The 19659-nt window shown below is 41.0% G+C and overlaps 1 protein-coding gene across 3 annotated transcripts in view; it reads right to left on the bottom strand.

Annotated features, from left to right (window-relative positions):
• The window catches only part of VGLL3 (vestigial like family member 3), a 28446-nt gene extending 17332 nt beyond the window's left edge, over nucleotides 1-11114 (bottom strand). Inside the window, exons 1-2 of one of the 3 annotated variants that reach the window (XM_030469134.1) lie at nucleotides 10872-11114; nucleotides 1320-1575 (exon numbers count right to left, since the gene is read on the bottom strand). In XM_030469134.1, the coding sequence (XP_030324994.1) occupies nucleotides 1320-1575; nucleotides 10872-10964 (349 nt within the window). In that variant the 5' untranslated portion in view covers nucleotides 10965-11114. Of the gene's footprint in view, nucleotides 1-1319; nucleotides 1576-10637; nucleotides 10694-10871 lie in introns of those variants that run through there. The other 2 variants (XM_030469135.1, XM_030469136.1) reach the window with 2 other exon arrangements.
• Between the last annotated feature and the right edge of the window lie 8545 nt (nucleotides 11115-19659).

The following is a 19659-nucleotide window of genomic DNA, read 5'->3' as shown; positions in this document are numbered from 1 at the left end:
GTCATCATCCTTCTGGAAAGCTAGTTCTTCTATGCTATTTTTCTCTTCACAAGCATTTCCAAATATCCTGTTTCCCTCTACTATCTGTCCCTTTCATCAATACATTCTCACTCCAACATCACTGGTTATAAAACACCACCACTCCTACAAGAACCCTCATTCTTTCTCTTACACCCAACCTGATGCAAGGCCACTGCTCATGATACTTAGTTCATGCTCTTTTGACAGTCCACATAAAGACATGATCATCTGTAATGCAGCTGTGGATCTGAAAAACTACCCAGGCAGGTACATTCAACAGTATGGAAATAACATCTTACCAGCACACTTTCTCCAATCAGCAATTTTGAAACCTGATTTGTGAGGTCTGCCTCATATATCTGTCAAGATCTGCTCCTTTTTAGGTTGATAAAACTTACATGCATCCCAAGACATAAGTGTTATAGCAGTATGCAAATGCCCTGCAGTACCTGACATGCTTCTGCTCCCTGCTCAGAAGCAGCGAAATGCCATTCCCATTTTACAGAGGGGAAGCTACTAACAGAGGCCATCTCTCTCCTCTGAGCTCTGCTCATGGGCAGGCTGCAATGCACTGCACCAAATGGCTGCAGCCACGTGGGCCAAGGCTTGCACCAGAACCTGTGCCAGCCTGCATTGGCTTCCCTCTACCTAGAAAGCAGCCACAGATAAGTCTTAATTGCCTGGCAAAGTCACCCCAGAATGCTGCATGTGTCTCCTCATATCCAAGCATTGCATCGCAAAACAGCTTTGGTCTTGCCTCAGGCCTCACAGGCCAAGTTTCACACTTGGAGCTTAAAAATAAGCTTCCAACTTTGCAGCAGACTTTTGTAAAGCCACTTGAGGTCTGCTCCATTCTTTACAGGCCTAGACAGAGCCGCGGGCTATGGCAAGAGAGGGAGACGCCTGCTTCTTACATGCCTTTGGCTGCCCTTGCCTGTTTTAACACTTCACATCGCTCAGACCCAAGAACTAACTCAGTTTTTTCAAATTTAGAATTCTTACACCTCCGTAGAGGAGCAAGGTTTCAGCTGTAATGCAAGATGCATTACCACAACAGAAAGATATATAAGATACATTTTAGAAAGAATTTCTTTACCGAGAGGGTGATCAAATGGAATGGGCTGCCCAGGGAAGTAGTGGATTCTCCGTCCCTGGAGATATTTAAAAAGAGACTGGATGTGGCACTCAGTGCCATGGTCTAGTAACTGCGGTGGTAGTGGATCAAGGGTTGGACTTGATGATCTCAGAGGTCCCTTCCAACCCAGACGATTCTATGATTCTATAACACAACAACTTACCTCTCCACAGAGGACCTAGCCCTGTCTTGCTCTTGGTAAGGGCAGCTTCCGGACTGAAGTTACTGGCTTGGCTCAAAGCTCTCGAGAAGTGTTCATCCACTACTGAACCAATGTCTCCCTGGAAGTAAGTGAAAAGGACGCAGCGCGAGTTAAGGTACTCCATTTCAGCAGGCTGGTCTTTCTCATCCTCCTCTTGCTTGCTGGGAAGGGTCACTTCCAGAGACTCCTGCATCTTGTTGTATACAGCTAACTTCTTCTGGGATTAAAAACAAAACAAACAATAGGTGTATCATTGAAGGCATACAGTGCAAGATCAACATCTGGTTTCCTTAAAGAAAAATAACCGAATACACTGAATATTCATTTCCTAATTGCTGTTGGCATATTTTGCACTGACATTTCACAAAGAAGAGATCACCAGCACCACTTAGGAGTTTTTATTCCTCACACACAGATGGACCTGCTTCTCAGGCATGTTTCAGAACCCTGGTCTAACAGCAGCGGCTTTTACCCAACATCTTCAAAAGAAAACAGACAGGCTCAAACAACTGACTGCCACCTGGAAAGAATATTCCCATCAGGAAAGGCTACAGAGGTCGAGTCCAGCCTGGCAGAAGGGTGCCCAGATACACAAGGGTTGCATTTCACCCATCCAGCTGAACAAGTACCAGGTTTTGTGGGATGTGCACCCCAAGTTGCAAGTACACACAACCCTCTAGACTTCCACATCTATTTGTTGCTGAAGGTGTAAAGATGGGAGAATTCGGTGCTTTCTGAAAATTTTTCCACTTCAGGATCAAAGTGCACAAAATACACACATTCTCTCACTGCCAAGAAACTTTTAATCATAGGAATTATTAGGATGATTATGATTATTCCTTTTAATCATAGGAATGACCTTAGGGTGGTGAGTGGGGTGGGAGGGAATGCTGAAGGTTTTTTCTTGGTTTGTTAGTTTGGGGTGTTTTTTTGTCATTTTGCAGTTGGGGGGGGGGGGTGTTGTGTTCTTTGTTTGTTTGTTTTTCCTTTTTTTATTTTTTAAAACATCAAATTCTGCAAAAAAAGGAGAAAAATTCAAGTTATAAGCAATTAAATATGTGATCTGGGGGAAAAAGGGGACTGACAAGTCTGCAAACACTTGCAAAAAGAATTCATCCCACACCAAAAACACAGGGAAGGGTATAAAATAATAAAAGCTGCACAAACCATCTGTGAATAGCTATTTCAGAGTCTTGTCTCTCTTTCTCTCAAATCAAACCTAAATGTCAAAATAAATGTGTGGCAAGATCCATTTTGCATGGAACATATTTTTCAGATGTTCCACTTTACAACTGTTTTCACAGAAAAAAGTCTCCCCACAATAGTCAAGCTGCAGGAATCATAGCTTTTAGCTAGCTAGCCACATCCACAGCTGACTTTACACACAAGCAGCTCCAGGAAGGCCAAAACAACTACAGAAAATATGTAGAAGTATTTCATAGTTTTTCTGTGGAATTACAGTTTGACTTATCTTTTATGGTTTGCTTGGCAACACCTTAGAGTCATCAGAATCTCAAATTTATGTTTTTTTCCCTTTTTCCAAAGTTGTTCTAAAGAAAAGGTTAAGCATACAGACAGCCTATTAAGTTACATTAATATAATAAATAGCCTTGTCCAGCTTAGAAATAATTGAAAGTAATGTTTCAGTCTTCTATACTATTAATTTATTTACATTTAGTGCTTTCCAAAATCCTATAAGCAGATACTAATTCTCTCATCGTGACGCAAAATAGTTGTGTCACTATTACTCTGGGGCAAATTCTAAATTATTGATGGCTATGAAAAAAATTCATTGTAAGAAAGAGCTATTGACAAGTGGAACTAAAACCTATAATACTAAAAGCTCATGGAAATTAGGCAACGTATCTGACGTTACAGTAGCCTATCGCAGTAGCCTAACTGATAAACACACAACAGCTCAGTTTCACCTTTAATTCTGATGCCGTTACACAAATTGCAATAAGAGATGTAAGTAATATATTTTAGTTTGGAATATCTAGACAATGGTCTGGAATTCAAGTAAATCTGTGCTTCAGAAAGCAAGTTATACCACATCTCTGCTCAGTACAATATACTTATTTAGACATACAGTTTTATCCCAAAGTCCTATAATACAGGAAGAAATACTGTGGGGTTCACTTTAAGAAAAGAAAGAACCAAAGATGGAAATAGAAAATTAAAACCATTTTACTAGAGACTAATAGCTAAAAGGAAACACAGTCTGAGGCTTTGGAACCAGTTTTCTCAAATGCAGACTTTGGGGTGACATATTTTATGTAAATGCTTTGTGCCTTCTGTAAACAAAGAAAAAGTCCCCCAATATTTGTTCATGAAATAGTTACTAAAATATCACTCACAGTGAGCTTCATAGTTTTGCACAAGTAATCACAGATTAATGAGACGTTTGTTCATAACAGCACTGCATATACAGGAGATGTATGCATCAGAAATCTGTAACACATCTACCTCATCTACATCTACAACTTGATTTTTCTTAAAGCTGTACCATAACCCAGATAATCTTAAAAACGCAAGTGGTGGCCAAGGTGTTGTTAGTTTTTTTGTTTGGTTGGTTTTTGTTTTTTATTTTTTGTTTTGGTTAGGTTTTGGTTTTCATGTAGAGACAAAGAAGATCCTTTATAAAAATCTAAATAGTCATTTGTATATTACAACATCTCAGGCACAGTGTTTGAGCCCTATCTTGAATGCATGCAACGTGTTGAAAAATCGAACTTCTATGGTTATGGGCAAGCTATTTGCATTTATGATGCGAGTATGCAAATACATACATAAGCACACAGTTACATACAAAAACACATCATTTAATATAGCCCATGGATTGACTTGGTTATGAGGAAGGAAGTTTTTCAGTGTTCCTATATAGAAACTAGAGCTCAGGAAATTAAAACTTATCTTGAGTTGCTTCTCTGTGCAGGAATGTTCCCCCTTCCACAGCCTAAGAATCTGATTCATTTTCCACTTCAAGTCTACTCCCTCCCCAACAAACCAATATTTGTTGGTTTTTAAAACACCAAATCTGATTTTTTTTATTTTTAGTGTTAAAAAAGATGGTGCACTTTTGAGTATGGAGTGAAGTTATTTATGATGAAATTTGTATTTTATGATGAGTTTTTGGCAAAGGATGAGAGTTCTAAATTAAAAGATTTTTGAAAAATGCATCAAACCTGTGATCAGATACATATCTACACAGGAGTCTTCCTTAAAGAGACTATAGAAAGGTGAAGTGACTCAAGAAGTTTTTCTTTTATAAAATGTATTTAAATTCTTTTCACTGCATACATCCCTATACTGATGTTTTTTCTCTACCTATCAGCTTCCTAAAATACCCTGCCTGCACACAAAATCTGTTTTACTTGTTCTAACAATAAAAGTAATCTTCTCATAGCATTTCTGACTACACTTGTGTGAGTGAAAAAGCAGACAAGATGATCACCTGCTAAATTGATCTGTCCCCCCATTACAGGGTAGGGGGAATAAAACAGAACAAATGAGCTAGGTTTCTGATAACTAACTTGGACTAGCCCTGTTTCATTTGTACTTATTTCATATCAACAGTTCTGACATATACTTAAGCAATGAACAGAACCTATAATGTCTTCCAAAGAATATTTTCTAACCGAAAAGAATGTTATTTTTTCCTTATGTTCAGATCTCAAATGCTTCCATTTATTACTAAATTCCACCTCGCTCTTCCTTGAAAATCTGACACTGACATTAACCAAGCTGTGAAAAATAAAGCAAAACAAACACCTGAAATCTCATCTTGGCTAAGATCCAGATTACAGAATTAAGTCATTTTAGCATACTGGGAAATAGTAAAATCCAGTGTTTGTAGCACCTGTTGACAGCTTAGATAATAGACCCAAGTTCATGGCTGAAGGATTAATGATAAGTCTTTGGGTAAATAATTCTGTACAGCATAGGCTGAATTCATCTTAAACCAACATTATTTTTGCTATTTCATACATTCACAATCAAGCCCTTCCAAAGAGGATTTAAACTCTTACTGCGTTTTCTAACAAAAGGAAACTAAAGGTCAGTAGCAAATCACCATTAACATGACAATATTAAAGAGAAGGCTTATGCTGGGTAAGCATCATCCTGTCTTTTCAGGGAAGAATGACTACCTTTATACCACGAAGGCATGTGGTTCAAAATCTCACAAAAAAACCCAAAACCATCTTGAAGATGCTTGTTATTTTCTGAAATGCCCTATCCAGAACCAAGAAAGTGGTTCTCATGCAGTGAAACTCTGGCCACATAAAAGCCAATGGTAAAAGTCCAGCTGACTTCAAGGGTCCCAGACCTCACTCAGGGTCTCTGGTAAAAATGTCAGAACATTCCTCTTTAGAAACTGAAAAAAATTCACTGAAAACAGCTAGTAGGCAGCAAAACAGGAAAACAACTGAGCACAGTTGAGAATTGAGCAAGTTTTAGTTTATCCAAGATTCAGTAGGAAATTGAGGCCAGCTCTTTTCTGATATATAAGCTGGTTGCCTGCTCCTACAACTTACTGTCTCCATACATGCTGTCATCCAGCATATGGTCCTTTCTGTTCACAAGCATGAAAGTCTGGTGTGCCTGTGGCCACCTGTTCCAGATTTTCCATTATGAGAGAAAGAACAGGAACCAAAAATAAAGAACAACTACAATGAAGAAACACTATATGACTCTGTCCTGAGAAAAAGGCTGTCATTTGACATAAGCTTCTGAAAAGGAATTTCAGCAACAAACTCGAGGCAAGTCATGGACAGTCCTCCATTTGTGGAGCTGTCTGCCAAGTAGGCTCCTATTGATAACACAGAAAGTATTCAAGGAAGACGACAATTTCAGGCAATCAGAGTATGGAATGCTGGGCCTGAAAGCAGTGTTTAATGCATGCCCTGAAAACATGAAATAGTAACTTCTACCCTCGCAAATGAGCAAGCTGAGAGCAAGGCCACAGACTTGCTTTCTCAGGTGAGCCACTGTATTTCCAGCAGTACAGCCTGGAGCTCCTGCTGTGCTCTTCTGATGGAGGGAAGCAGCAGAAAAATAATGAATTTACACACCTCTTGCTGCACATTTAAACAGTTATACCATTCAAGTCTAAAGATCTAGTGTTATGTAGATAGACGAAGGTCAAATAGAATTCAGTCCCAAACAGGATGACAAAATAAAGCAAGAGAATTTTTTTAAAATCAGCAGTGCCTCAAGGGATTAAACAAAACAAAACCACATAACACCACACACCAAAAGCTCCTTTACAGGGGTAAGTCTTAAACTAGGCTTTATATCATGTAATTCTGAGACTAGCCTTTAAGGACGACTTATATAGGTCTGATTAAATTTCCAATTAAATCAGTCAGTAGGGCAACCACCAGGCTTCAGACCAAGCCTTGAGAAAGATGCCTAACTTGAAAAACTAAACATGAGGTTGTCTTTTGCTATGTTATCTGCTGTGTTAGATGCTGTGGACTGCCATGCACACACAGCTTTAGTAACATAAGCCTGTCCTCAAAGTTGTGTGCACATGCTAGAAAGAAGCCTAGTGAAAAACTAAGGTACTTTACATGAATTAGAGTTTAGCTACGGCCAGCTGATATGTTAAATACAAGTCATCCTTGTCTGCAATGTTGTTATTTTGGAAGGAAGATTTGAATTAGTGACCTAATTTGCTTAAGGGAGACAAGCCCTTATCTGTAAAAAGTCTGTCTACAGCACTGCCAGCAGTAAGTCTGACTTAAGCATATCACAACTCCTTATGCAAGATTTGATTTAGCAAGGATGGTGTTGGCTTCGCTTTCTACATCTACATACCATGGAAAAATTCCAAAACTACCATTTACTGTAACATCCCATTTATTTCAAAGGTCTTAAACTCAGCTGTTGGTGAGCCTACCTCAGCCCCAGCTCTGCAGCCTGCTGTACCTAGATTGACAGGGCACAGCAAGCTGCCACCGCCTTTCTGGTGCTCCAAGAACACAACAGGATTCTTTACCGATTATGTGTTCCCAGAGTCGCTTTGAATGAGCAGCACTGTTACACCCAGTTTACTCCTAAGCCACAGAAAAGCCAAAACTTAACTAGTAGAGCTGCAAAGACTCTCAGGAAAGGGTACAATGAAGAGCATTTCAATTTCACCATTCTGCAGGGCTTTAGCCCCACAGAGGCACGGCTCCTTACCACACACAGGAAATGTTTGTATTGTAACATTGGCACACACCGTCTCTGGTTTTAGGCAGCAGTATGGAAACCCCAATTTATCTGTAGAATTAGGGCCATACCCCATTTTCATCAGTTCCCTCAGGCATCATATGAGAATAATCCACTTCCTTCCTTCCAGAAAACACCCTGGGCTTCAGCAGTCTCAAAGATCTAAGGTGCTAAGCCTCCACTCACAGGAACATCTGACAGGAATTCAGGCTTCAGTCCACTAAGCACTTAAGAAAAAAAGTCTCATCTAAATTAATTTGCCAGTAACTCTTCTCTTGGCTGTGGATTGATGAAAGCTAAGCTTCCAGAAATTACACATTTCTATGCCAGGCAAAAATCAGTTCTGGGATGATTTTTAGCAAACAAAAAAGCTATGGACGCAGAAATGTGGAATTAACTTTAAAAGGGGGGAATTTTAAAAAAGCGTAATGGACTGTCCCTTAAAAAGTTAACTTTTTCACAACCCATCTGCATGCTAGTCCATCATTTAAAAACAACCCAAGATCTGCTATTTAAAAAAAACAAAACACCAAAACAAAACCCCTCCAACAAAACACAACAATGAAAAACATCCTACCAAAAAAAACCCAAAAAACCCCCAAAAACCAAAAAGCCCCACCATTCATACCACTCTCACTGCGAGCACTGCCACAGTGCCAGCCACTTGCTGGAGACACTTGTCCTGACCCATGTATGCAGCACAGGACCTATAGAAACATGATGAGGTTAGCTCTCCAGGGAGATGATGTGGCTCAGGAACTTAAGCTGTTACATCTAGAACTGCAGACCCACAGCTAAGAAGCTTGCTTTTCTCTTTAAAGGCTATAGAACTGGCACTGAAAGCTGGCATAACCAATGGTGTTTGTGACACATTTATTAAAAAGACCTCCAAAGACACACAAACTTTTGTTAAAATAACACATGTAAATCTCCTTGCACTGAGAAGTTAAGGAAAGCCACCAGAAGCACATCAGTGAAGAGCTTGCTTTCTCAGAAGACAAAGCATTTCCCTAGGTATCATAAGACTCCAGAGTAGTACACTGACACTGAAAATGTTTCAATGGAGTCCTCAGATATTTCAACAGTGAGCTCCACTTTATCAGTTCCAACATAGTGATTTATTTTTAAGATATGTCCCTAATTCATCTTCCCTCACTGTTATTTTTAAACCACAGTTTTAAATCCAGCAAAGAAGAACATTCTTTATAATGGTCATGATCATCACAAAGAGTGTCGGGGCTTTTTATATGCTGAACACATGTGTAAGAAGAAATAAAAACCTGGCAACAGATTCTTCATCTTCTTTATCATGCTCTTTACCAGCTGATTAAATGTCCCTGACAGGACAATTCTAAAGAAAAAGAGACTTGAAAAATTTAATCTGAGCAATAAATCTTTCCACTATGACTAGAGATGCACAAGGAGTTAATTCTTTGTTTGCTTTGTTTACTTTAAAAGCCTTGGATTCAGAGAAATATATAAAATGCTCTAAAGTTTCCAGCTGCTAGAATTTGCGGGTGCAACATTCTTAGTTCAGCAACAGTTCCAATCTGACGTTTGACTAGCTTGTCAAGACCAAATATTAAAGAAAATTTGACACAAGCCAGATTCACTGAAACAAATTATCAATAACATGTAGGACATCAAGGTTTAGAAAGTTGTTTTATGGTAATTGGATATATTATATTGGCCACAACACATGGGCTGTTCTAGCTCAACAGAGCTATCTATGTTTCTTGCCTTACATATCTATCTCCACTTCTCTTGAGCACTATAACCCCACAAGAATTAAGTTTATTTAAAATGAAATTTCAAGAAACTTTGGCACTCATTAAGGTGCTTCTGGGACATTTCATACATGGCACTGCTTACAGCTGATGGAAAAACTTCATGATTCTGTTTAAAAAGTTAAAGCAATTTAAAGCAATTGCACTTGAGTGTGACACAGCTGCTAATGATCGTTTAATAGATTTTCATTTACTATGTATTCTACACTCCAGATCTGGAAGAGAAATCCACCTAATTACCTACAGAATTAAATTCCAAAAAGTACACTGAAGTTTCAGTTGCCGTTTTCTGCTTCCAGGTCTCTTAGTCAAAGAGTCAAATTATTTGGATTTATTTATTTATTTTCTCTTCAAATGCAGACTAACAACCAGAGCTCCAAATATTCACGTACAAAGTTTGTAACTAAAATTACTGAATAGATGGAAGGTTCTGCAAGCTATGACCTAGATTACAGAACTGCAACTGACAAAACTCACAAGTTTTCCAGAGCTTGCACTTAGAGTGAACAACATGAAGAACCTGAAAAAGTTCACTGGGGTATCATTTCTGCCAACGGGCTCTCTCTCTCCCAACAATAAAGAAAAAAACCAATAACATGCAATAGGAATTTTAATGTTTTAGACCATATTTGTGTCTCCCAGGCAAGTTGATATAAGGGGTCACTTCCCATGTACGGAGAAGACAATCTTCATGGATAATAATGATAAAACCTTATGGAATGCAGCAACAACCAAAAAATGTATTCTCAGATGACTACATTAGGGCCAAGTCAATATTAGTCCCACTTCACCCACGCACTGCATAGTCTAAAAATGCTGTCAGCCTGATAAGAATTTCCTGATTCATATAAAAAAAAAAAAAAAAAAAAAAATTAAAAAAAAAAAAATACAACAGATCACCAAACTCAGCTGGAAGCCAATCTTCCAGGAGAGCTGGGCTGAGTAGCACAGCACGGCGCGCCCCACCCGGGGGGGAGCAGCGCGGATTCCTCCCGCCGGCTGGCGGAGGTTCCACCCGTGTCTGCGGCGGCGGATCGGACCGCACCAGTGGACGGCAAAGGCACGGCTTCTGGCCGGCAAAGCGGGCGACCGGGAGGGCTCCTCAACTAAAGACGGACAGCGGAGACAAGGCAGGGGGTGGGGGGCGGGGGGGGGGGAAAGGCGGCAAGAACTAACTTTCTCCCCCCTCGCTACTCCAGTGGAGCAAGCCAACAGCCACCCCCCAAATACAAGAATTTAGGAAAAAAATATTTTTCCTGTTTAGAAAAGGTCTTACCAGGCTCCGCTGCTCTGGGGCACCCTCACCAGCTCCCCGCATCTCCAAATCAGGCCGGGGGCTGCATAGCGCATCGCTGGCTGGCCGGGAGGTCCCCGCCCCGGCCAGCCAGCGATGCGCTATGCAGCCCACTGAAGGGGGGGGCTCCCCAAAAATGCTCTCCCATCCTGTAGTCTGCCCCACCGCCACGACTTGCACGGTACCCCGCGCAACCCTTCCCTCCCTACTGCTCACCTGCGGGTAGCCCGCCGCGGGCGCGGCCAGATAGCGGGGCTCCCCGCACGCCGCCGAGGCGGGCTGCTGCATAGCCACGTCCGAGCAGCTCATAGCCTCCTCGGTCGCGGCCGCTCCGCGCCACTTCCCCCTTCTTCCTTCTTGTCCGCCGCCGCCTCCTCCTCCTTCTTCTTAGCTCTCTCCTCCGCGCAGGGCGGCCGCGGCGAGGCGCCGCGCAGCCCCGGCTGCCAGCGCATCTTCGGCGGCCGCCGCGCCCCGCGCCCGCACTTATAGAGCGGCGGCGGCAGCGCGGGGCGCCCCGGTGGCGACGGCGGTAGCGGCGACGGCCGCGGGGGCGGGGATCAGGACCGCGCCCCAGCCCCTCCCGCACCCCTCGCGGTGGCTCCGCGGGCGCGCAGCACCTGCGCCTCCTCCCTACCCATCCCGCTGAAGGGCCGGGACGAGGGTCCGGCGGCTGGGCTTGACTGTGGGACAGGTTTGCCGGCCATGAATATTCATTTATTCGCTTCCCATGCGAGTCCCCATTGCTTCGGTGCCGGGTTTGGGTCCATGAGAAGCTCGGGTCAGCTTAAGCAGCATGGACTCTCCGCAGTCAAGCGTTCCTGCATCAGCCATGCTTCAGCTCCGAGGGACTGGCCCTAGAAATTCATCGGGAAGGAAGAAGGAACCCACTTGTCCCATAGAAGCTGACAGGTTGGATGCGTTTTCAACTAGCCCGGGAATTCTCTTTCCACATTTGGTCCACAATGTTTTATAAATAATAATAATAATTACAAAAAAACCAAAACCAAAAACAAAAAACCGACTCTATTCAGTACATTTCCGTACTCAAAAAAAAATATGTGGAAAGTCAGGATCTCGTGGTAGTGGCTCCAGTCCTGCTCAAATATATCCACAGCTTACCCCTGTATGCACATTTTTGCCTGCAAGCCACCCTATTGCAGTCCCGCACTTGAAGTCTTTTGATACCATTCCTCACATGGAAAAGGCTACACGTGTGATTTGTTAGCATTATCCTGGCTTATGATCCTGGAAATGACTGCACTCACTCTCATTTTCTTCTCATTTGGCCTAAGAAGAATTATTTCAAGTTTATTGGGAAAAAAAATGGTTTAAAGTTTACCTTCATTTAATAGTAGCCAAAAACATAGCCTTCAATCAAAAATTCTAAATTTATGCTCTTTTCTCTGTAGTTATACACACACACACAAACACACATTTCCTTGGCCGGAACAGTTAGACTAATACAGAAGGTTTAAATATCTTTGTTTGACCTCAATAGCATTCCCTGTTTACAGAAAGCATTTCTCCAAAACATTCAACTGCAATACTTTTTAAAAAAATCCAATTTTCTTCAGGCACATTTAATTTTTTAAACGATTTTAATTCTTTTTTAAAGTTTTAAGCATACAAATTTTAAGGTAGCTATGTACTTTTAAAAATAGGACTCTGGTAATTGGTTCCTGTTGCATTTTGTATATCTGCCTGAATGGATTCAATCTTAAATATTAAGCTTTGAACCAGTCAGAAATTTCTGCAAGGGTACAATACACATCCAGCTTACACTTCGCTATACCAACTTTATGGGCTTCTAAATGGTTTCTCTGGGGAAACATAAAAGCCAAGTTTTAGTTGCTATCTGGTCAATTTGGGCCTGTATTAGTTGCAGAAATCTGTTTTCCCTTGTTTCCTACTGCAAAAATAAACCTAAGGCAGAATATTATCCCGACAGCAAAGTTTGCAGGAGCCCGAGGCCATCAATCGGCAGTAACAAGTACCACCTCCTCAAGTCTGCTGTTCCTGGACACCCGCCTGATCCTGACCTGGAGGTTTTTACCCGAGCTCAGGGCCAGGCTGCCTCCAGGCATTCCTCCGGCCGCTCCGTCTCCTGGCACCCGGCCTCCTCACATTTGGACGACTGGCTGCTATCCTGCTATCCACCCTCGCAGATCCTCTCAGGGAAGCTGTCCTGGTTGCCGCAGAGGATTGTGAAACATGTTTCCTGTCACCATTCTGTGAGAGGTAAAACGATTTCAGATGCAAAGGCAGTAAGACTCGATTCTAGTCCATCAAACAAACAAACAAACCCAAACCCAAAAACACCCCCCCAAAAAAAACCCACCAAAACCCCAACCCAACAGTCAAACAAAAACCAAGCACCCTTCCACACTTACATAAAGAGTAACAGAACAAGTCTGTAAAATCATGAACAGGAACAAGTTCTTTCCATACCAACCATGTTTGTTTGTTTGTTTTTTTAGGAGAAAATCTACAATTGGTCCTCAAAGCAAAATCAGACAAAAATAGAAAGTGATTTATCAATTACTGTGCTGATCCTCTATATTCAGGGGGGTATACAAGAGCAATCACTGCATACCCATGTATGTGAAACACTTGCAAGAGATTTATAGATGTGCTACCATAGATATCACTGTTTTCCACAGGATGCCAAAATGCAGGGATATTCAATTAGCACTCACTCCTTATTATCAGATCCTGCCACAATTCTTATAGGTTCCCTTTGGGCACAATACAGCAGCATGATTCATGATGTCAAAAAAGCAGAATGGGGCCATTATCAGGCAGATGTTTGACATGATGCATCGTGTCAGTCAGCCAGTGGCATGCAGCCATCACTGAAAAGGATTTTGTCATGATAAAGTGTGCCAATGCTGTAGCACAAAACTAGCATGTTCCAAAAATAGGGACAAATTCACCTCTGGCATAAGTAGAAGTAACTGCAGTGACTTCATTAGATAAGCATCTGCTTATGTCAACAGAGAGTTTGGCCCATAATCTGGAATTCATAGAAAAGAGTGGTAAGTGGCTGCATTTCCAGATATTTTTTGTATTGCTTTCTGCTCTCAGTATTCAAGGATCATGAGACACTTGGGGTAAAACTGGCACTTTTTCAACTCTTTCCTCTCCATCTCACAAGAATCTGCATGTAGTTTCAATTTTCAGAACCAAAACAATACCTGGGAGTACATAGAGGGTTACTTTTTTCAGAAGCATAGGAAGTTGGGAATTTCACAAGGAAATTGATAATTTTCACTACTAGATTAATTGTAAAAGAAAGCATGAAAGAGCAGACAGGATGAAATGTGAGATCTGATAAGATTTGGAGATTTATTAGAAGACATTGTTGTAGAGAGACATTGTCAACCAGGTGCCTTGAATTGCCAGTGAGTGGGTGTGAGTCCACCTGTGCCTGATTAGGATAGGCCCCTATTGGGCATGGGCAAGACCAGGGGGCCAATAAAGGTGGGACACACACCCACAGAAGGCACCTCAGCTCACTCTGGTGCGAGGCATGGAGAGGCCAGCAGCTCGTCGAGCCTCTGGAGCAAGAAAGGCTCTTCCCACTACACTTCTACCCTGGAAGCGCTGTGTGGTGGCTGGAGTCCTGGAAGAGACCAGCAGCCCGTCGAGCTTCAGGAGCAAGAATGGCTCCTCCCACAACACATTGTAACATATTGTTGTCCCTTTTCAACATTCTGGAATGAAAAGCACAGCTTGCTGATGCAGATGCATCACACTGACAAAAGGAGAGATAGGGTAAGATATGACTGGGGTGAGATCTTCACAGAAGAGAAACAGTCCAGCTTTTTGCCACAGTCTGTTTCTGTAATGAAAAAAGGAAATGTCTGGCTGTATTTTAATTAAAGTTCATCCATCTTTGGTCTGTATTCTAGCTTCTCAAATCCAGCAGGCTACACTGATTCTTGGACTAGCTGGACTTCCAAGATGCTAAGGGCAACCATGGAAATAAAGACCAGAAAATCTTCACAGAGCAGTAAAGTAAGCACCACAACCAAACACTTGGTAAAGCAGCTCTTCAGGTTTTAACATCAGTTGAACGCAACTTGTCTGGTAAACTGTAGCTCTGGAGGACAGAAGAAAAGTGCAACAACGTGGCAGAAGCAATCTCTCCACAGGCTCTTCAAGAATTCATTTGTTTGTTTCAGTTGCAATGATCTTACTCTATTGGCGTTGAGGGTGCTCGCCCCAACCACAGATCAGAAAATTTATGTAGAGGTTTAAATAAATGCTGGAAAGCAGTTACAAGCCTTTCAAACCTTTTTAACAATAACAAGAAGAAGCAAGGGTCCTCCTCCCTTCTCATCACTATGAAATTATTTTCAAATATTTATTTGAGGACACAACTCAGTAGACTCAGCAGTTCCACAGAGATTAAAATAAACAAGTGCTCTCCTTTATTTCCCCACCCCCCACCTTGTCTCACTCTCTTCTGGCATTATGTAAATATTTAAATCATTGGAAACCACACCCTTAATAGCTGTGGCTACTATTTACAAAGCCCCTTGGCTTTGCTGTTCCTATTTGCTCAACAGCCAAAAATTTAACATGTTATTTTTTCTTAAAAGAAAAGATCAGACCTGAAGATATGCACTGCATCATGGGGAAATAAACACCACGCATTATCTATGCCTTGTATAGAAAGGGTAAAAATAATGTTTTTTCACAACTGGCTGGCAATTCTCTGATGAGATGGATCAAAAAAACAACAACAAAAAAAATTCAATTTTGATGAAACAGCATTTTAGTGGAGATGACTCAGTTTTGACAAACACCCTCTATAGCAAGTAAGGTTTCTGGTGGAATTTGTCACACAGATATTTCTAAAGGTTTCACACCAGCTTACATGATGCTGGGTAGCCCAGCCAAGGATTTTAGCGTGACCTAGGGACCTACAAGGGCTGCTAGGTATGTTTCTGTAAAGCTGTAGCACCCTCACCACTGTGATCTGCACTGCCAGCTGATATAGTGCAAGTTCCAGAAGCATAGGAAGCAACAGAGACCCCAAAACTCCTGGGTTGAGCTCAGGGTCTCCCAATCTTCTAGGTAAGATACACAAGATGGAGGCAGGCAGGCACTAACTTTCACTCCTGAAGAAAAGGAATGGCAACAGACTACCCCAGACATTCGGGCAGAGAGAGAGGGGTGAGAGATACCTCCTTTCCTGAGGACAAAGTTTCTCTCTGTACATACTTACCTTACTTCAATTTGAAACAATATGGAAACTGAAGGGTTGGGTGTTTGGGAAAAAATAGGTGTTCCATTTATTCAATGCCATTTTCATTCATATGGCAGCTTGGGACTACAGATAACAGGCTTAACATTTCCATTATACATGTAGAAATTACACACTCACAACTGAGGTTTTGACCCCTCTGGAGTCAGAGGCAGCAGCTTGTGCGGATGCAAGTATGTCACCCCAAGATTTTAGAAATCCCTTGGATTCAAATGGTGGTGAAATACAACAAATTACTGGTTAAAGTCACAATTGTGACTTATTCCATAGCAACCTCTCCATATAATGCGAGGATCTGGACAACTCTCTAGTCATCTCTTTCATATTTTGTAATAGAAGCAAAGCTGCAGCGTCAATTACAGCAAATATCCTTCTTCAAGCCACTAACAGCTTTCACATCTCGTGCCTGTAATCTACAGCAAAAGAGATCAAGGACTGTTATTCATTTTAATGCCTAAAGGCATTATATTTATTCTTGTTATAATATTTTCTGTTACCACAGAAATATTTGGCTCCCACAGAAAAAGAGGGAATAGCGTCAAAAGTCCAAATTCTTCCTTGAAATGGGAACAGTTTTAATGGCTTTAATGGAAGATATGCATTGGAATCCCAGGGCACAATCTGGCATTAAAATCCTCAATCTATACTGGAATTTTTCACCATGTCTTTTTCATAATATATTATTAGACATGTTTCCATCTCTGCAGTTGAATTTTGGGGCCCTGTTGAATCTGTGAGGGAAGTGCAAAACAGCTGAGGAATAACTGTAAGAAAGCAGTATAAAACTGATTGAAACCTTCAGATGCTGGATGATGATTTTTTCTTCCATCCTCCTACTCCTGGGAAAAAAGCACATTGCAGTCTTCTGTCGAGCTTGCAGCTGGTACAGTAGGTGTCCCAAAACAGGGGTGCTTCAACATTGCTCCCAGTACCCTGAAGGTTGCTTTGGTCCCTAACTGGCTGCAGATTGTTCACTGACTCACTCCCTGCTCCCTCTGCCAAACTCTGGAGCTGCAGCAAAAGCAAAGAACATGAAGCAATTGAGGACAAAGCCCTGTGGCTCCTGATGACTGAAAAGCCTGTGAGAATATGAGTTTATTATTCTGCCGACTGAAGACCAGTGACCAGTTCATCAATGCTGACTGACACTTTGCTTGGAACTGAGTTCTGTTGTCACCAGCATAGCCACTCACAGAATATTACAGTGGTCCTCCAGCCTTTGATACACCACCTGTAACTGCTGAATGGCATGCATTCCAACACTTTTTTGATGAATAATCAGAATAAGATACAGAGTGTCTGCCAGTTTCAGGCAGCTGTGGGCAAGCTGACAATGCCTGGCCTGGCATGAAGCCCACTACAAAACATTAGCCCAGCAGCACATTTAGAACAAATCTGAACCAGCAAAGTGAGTTTGTAGCAGAGCATGTTTGCATCAGCTAAGTGCAGAGGTTTTGATCCAGTCCAGCAGTCCCCAAGGTAGGGCTACAGCTTTTGATGACAATTAAGCCACTACTGCCATTTAAAAAAACAACCAACCAACCAACCAAACACAAAAAACCCAAACATCTCCTTGCTTACGTTACTTAGCCTCATGTCAGCACAGACACATGTATCTATATGGTTAATAGGACAGAGAGAACAATCCGAGCTAGGTCTAACTCAGTAAAACAATGATCATAACATTTCTGCCCCCCTCGCCTCCTCAAGTCTTGTAGTCAGCTAATGCAATCTGCAGGAAAACAGGAATGATTTTACACGTTAAAAGGATCCTGCCTTATCCTCAGACCTCTATTGCAACCATACAGTTTTGTCATCAGACATAGCAAATCCATCCTTTCCAGGCAGGCTACTTCAGATAAGTACTCATGAAACAAAGTAATTGCAATACTACATCCAACTCACCTGAGGTTTCTTCTCCTTTCCTGCTGCTTAAAATAAGTGGTTTCTATAATAACTCAAGCAGCAACCCTCCTTATATTTTACTTGGTATGATTAGTGACTATAGGAGCGTTTGGTGAACGATGTTGTTCAAAGAAGTAGAGCAACACAAATCCTTTCTTTGCCCTAAATGAAAGCATTTACTGCCATGTTTTTAATACCACACGCCATTTCCCAACTCTAAATGTATCTGTTAAATACAAATGAAAAGTTGTTTTGCTCCTGCAACACACAGTTCAACAACTGCTTGGGTCTTATTTTGGTCTTTTTACCAAGACTATCTGTTAGAGTAACGATGTAATTTGCTCAAGATAACCTCAAGATTATGAGGTTACTATTATTAGATTACTGTATTAATCTAATAATAATATAATTACTGGATTACTATAGATTGACTAGATTACTATATTAATCAAGACTGTCACATTTCAGTTTCTTTTTCATATTGCTCCTGTGATATCATTATCATAGGCTTTTCATTAGTTTTTTCTTTGCACAACTAAAGAACAAATGCTTCTGGTGAATGAAATACCTGAAAAAAATATTTTGATTATTGCCAGTCTCTTGATAAATAAAATGCCAGTAACACTTAACCAGCTCTTCTCTGTCACCTGTGGAATCATTCCTTTCCAATCACAAAAGGAGGAAACCCTGTATGAATGGGAAAGCAAGTAATTAATTTTTAGGGAATAAATATTTTGCATAGTAAAATGTGTAAAATATTTATACACAAGTACACTAGTTTCCACAATGACTATTTGAACTATCACAACCATTTTGTTTTGGTTTTTTTTTTTAGAGCTGGAGATACAGAGGCTGTGGACTTCATCTGCTGAAGATCCTGGCCACCAGTTTTGCTGTTCAGGCATGGGTTTAAGTCATGAAGCTTTTTTTGGTCTCCCATAAGGAACAAGATTCATTGGCACTATTAGTCCATACTCCATGAGCATCTCTATACTACAGATTGTGATTACCTTAACAAAAAAGCAGGTCATCAAGTAAGAAAATCCAGCATCCTAAGACTGTCTGGAAAAGGCAACTTAAAAGAGGAAGCATATTGCTCAAAGTGACAAATCTTCACTTCCCAGAAAGCCAGAGGATGGGTGGAAATAATGTAGAATGTATTTCGCTTGCAGCAAAGCTAAAGCAAATTACTGAATAAAAATAATATTCCCAAAGTTGGGGATAAGAGACATAGAGATTAAGTTCCATTTATTTCCTCTGTAATGGAATTTTTCTAACATATGTAACAGTCCTCAACCCTATTCATATACATGCATCAACCTTAGCATCTAAAAGGAAATAGTATTCTTCTGTACATCCAACATATAAAGAATTTCTTTTTTTTGGAGGAGGTGGGTGTTTTATTGCATCAATTTTAGTTTTTCTACGTAAAAATATAAGTGTAAATTCACCTTTCATATGTCAAAGTAAGACAAAGAATTATCACCTTGACAAGATACATCTGAGGTAAACAAACCAGAAGGGCTAAGAGACTACTACAGCAAAGCATGAATAGACACTTTCATTCTCCAAGTATTTCAGTCCCATAATTTCCAACAGTACCACCAGTTTTGGTGAGGGCTTCCAGTTTTGGGATTTTTCTAAGCTTGCAGCAATAAATTAGATAGACAGAAATTAGTTAACAACACTGATAAAAATCCAGGGCACTTGAATGGCACAGTTTATTTCAGAAGTATCTACAATTTCAGTAGAGCATAGTGGGAAGCCTTTTTTTGAGAAGTGCAGTCTTGAAGCCTTTAAATTGGTGAATACTAACTGCCTTCCAAA

Source organism: Calypte anna, chromosome 1 (assembly GCF_003957555.1).
Source record: "Calypte anna isolate BGI_N300 chromosome 1, bCalAnn1_v1.p, whole genome shotgun sequence".
In the NCBI taxonomy this organism is placed as follows: Eukaryota; Metazoa; Chordata; class Aves; order Apodiformes; family Trochilidae; genus Calypte; species Calypte anna.
Note: the sequence above shows the minus strand (reverse complement) of the source record. Positions and strands in the feature narration are given on the sequence as shown.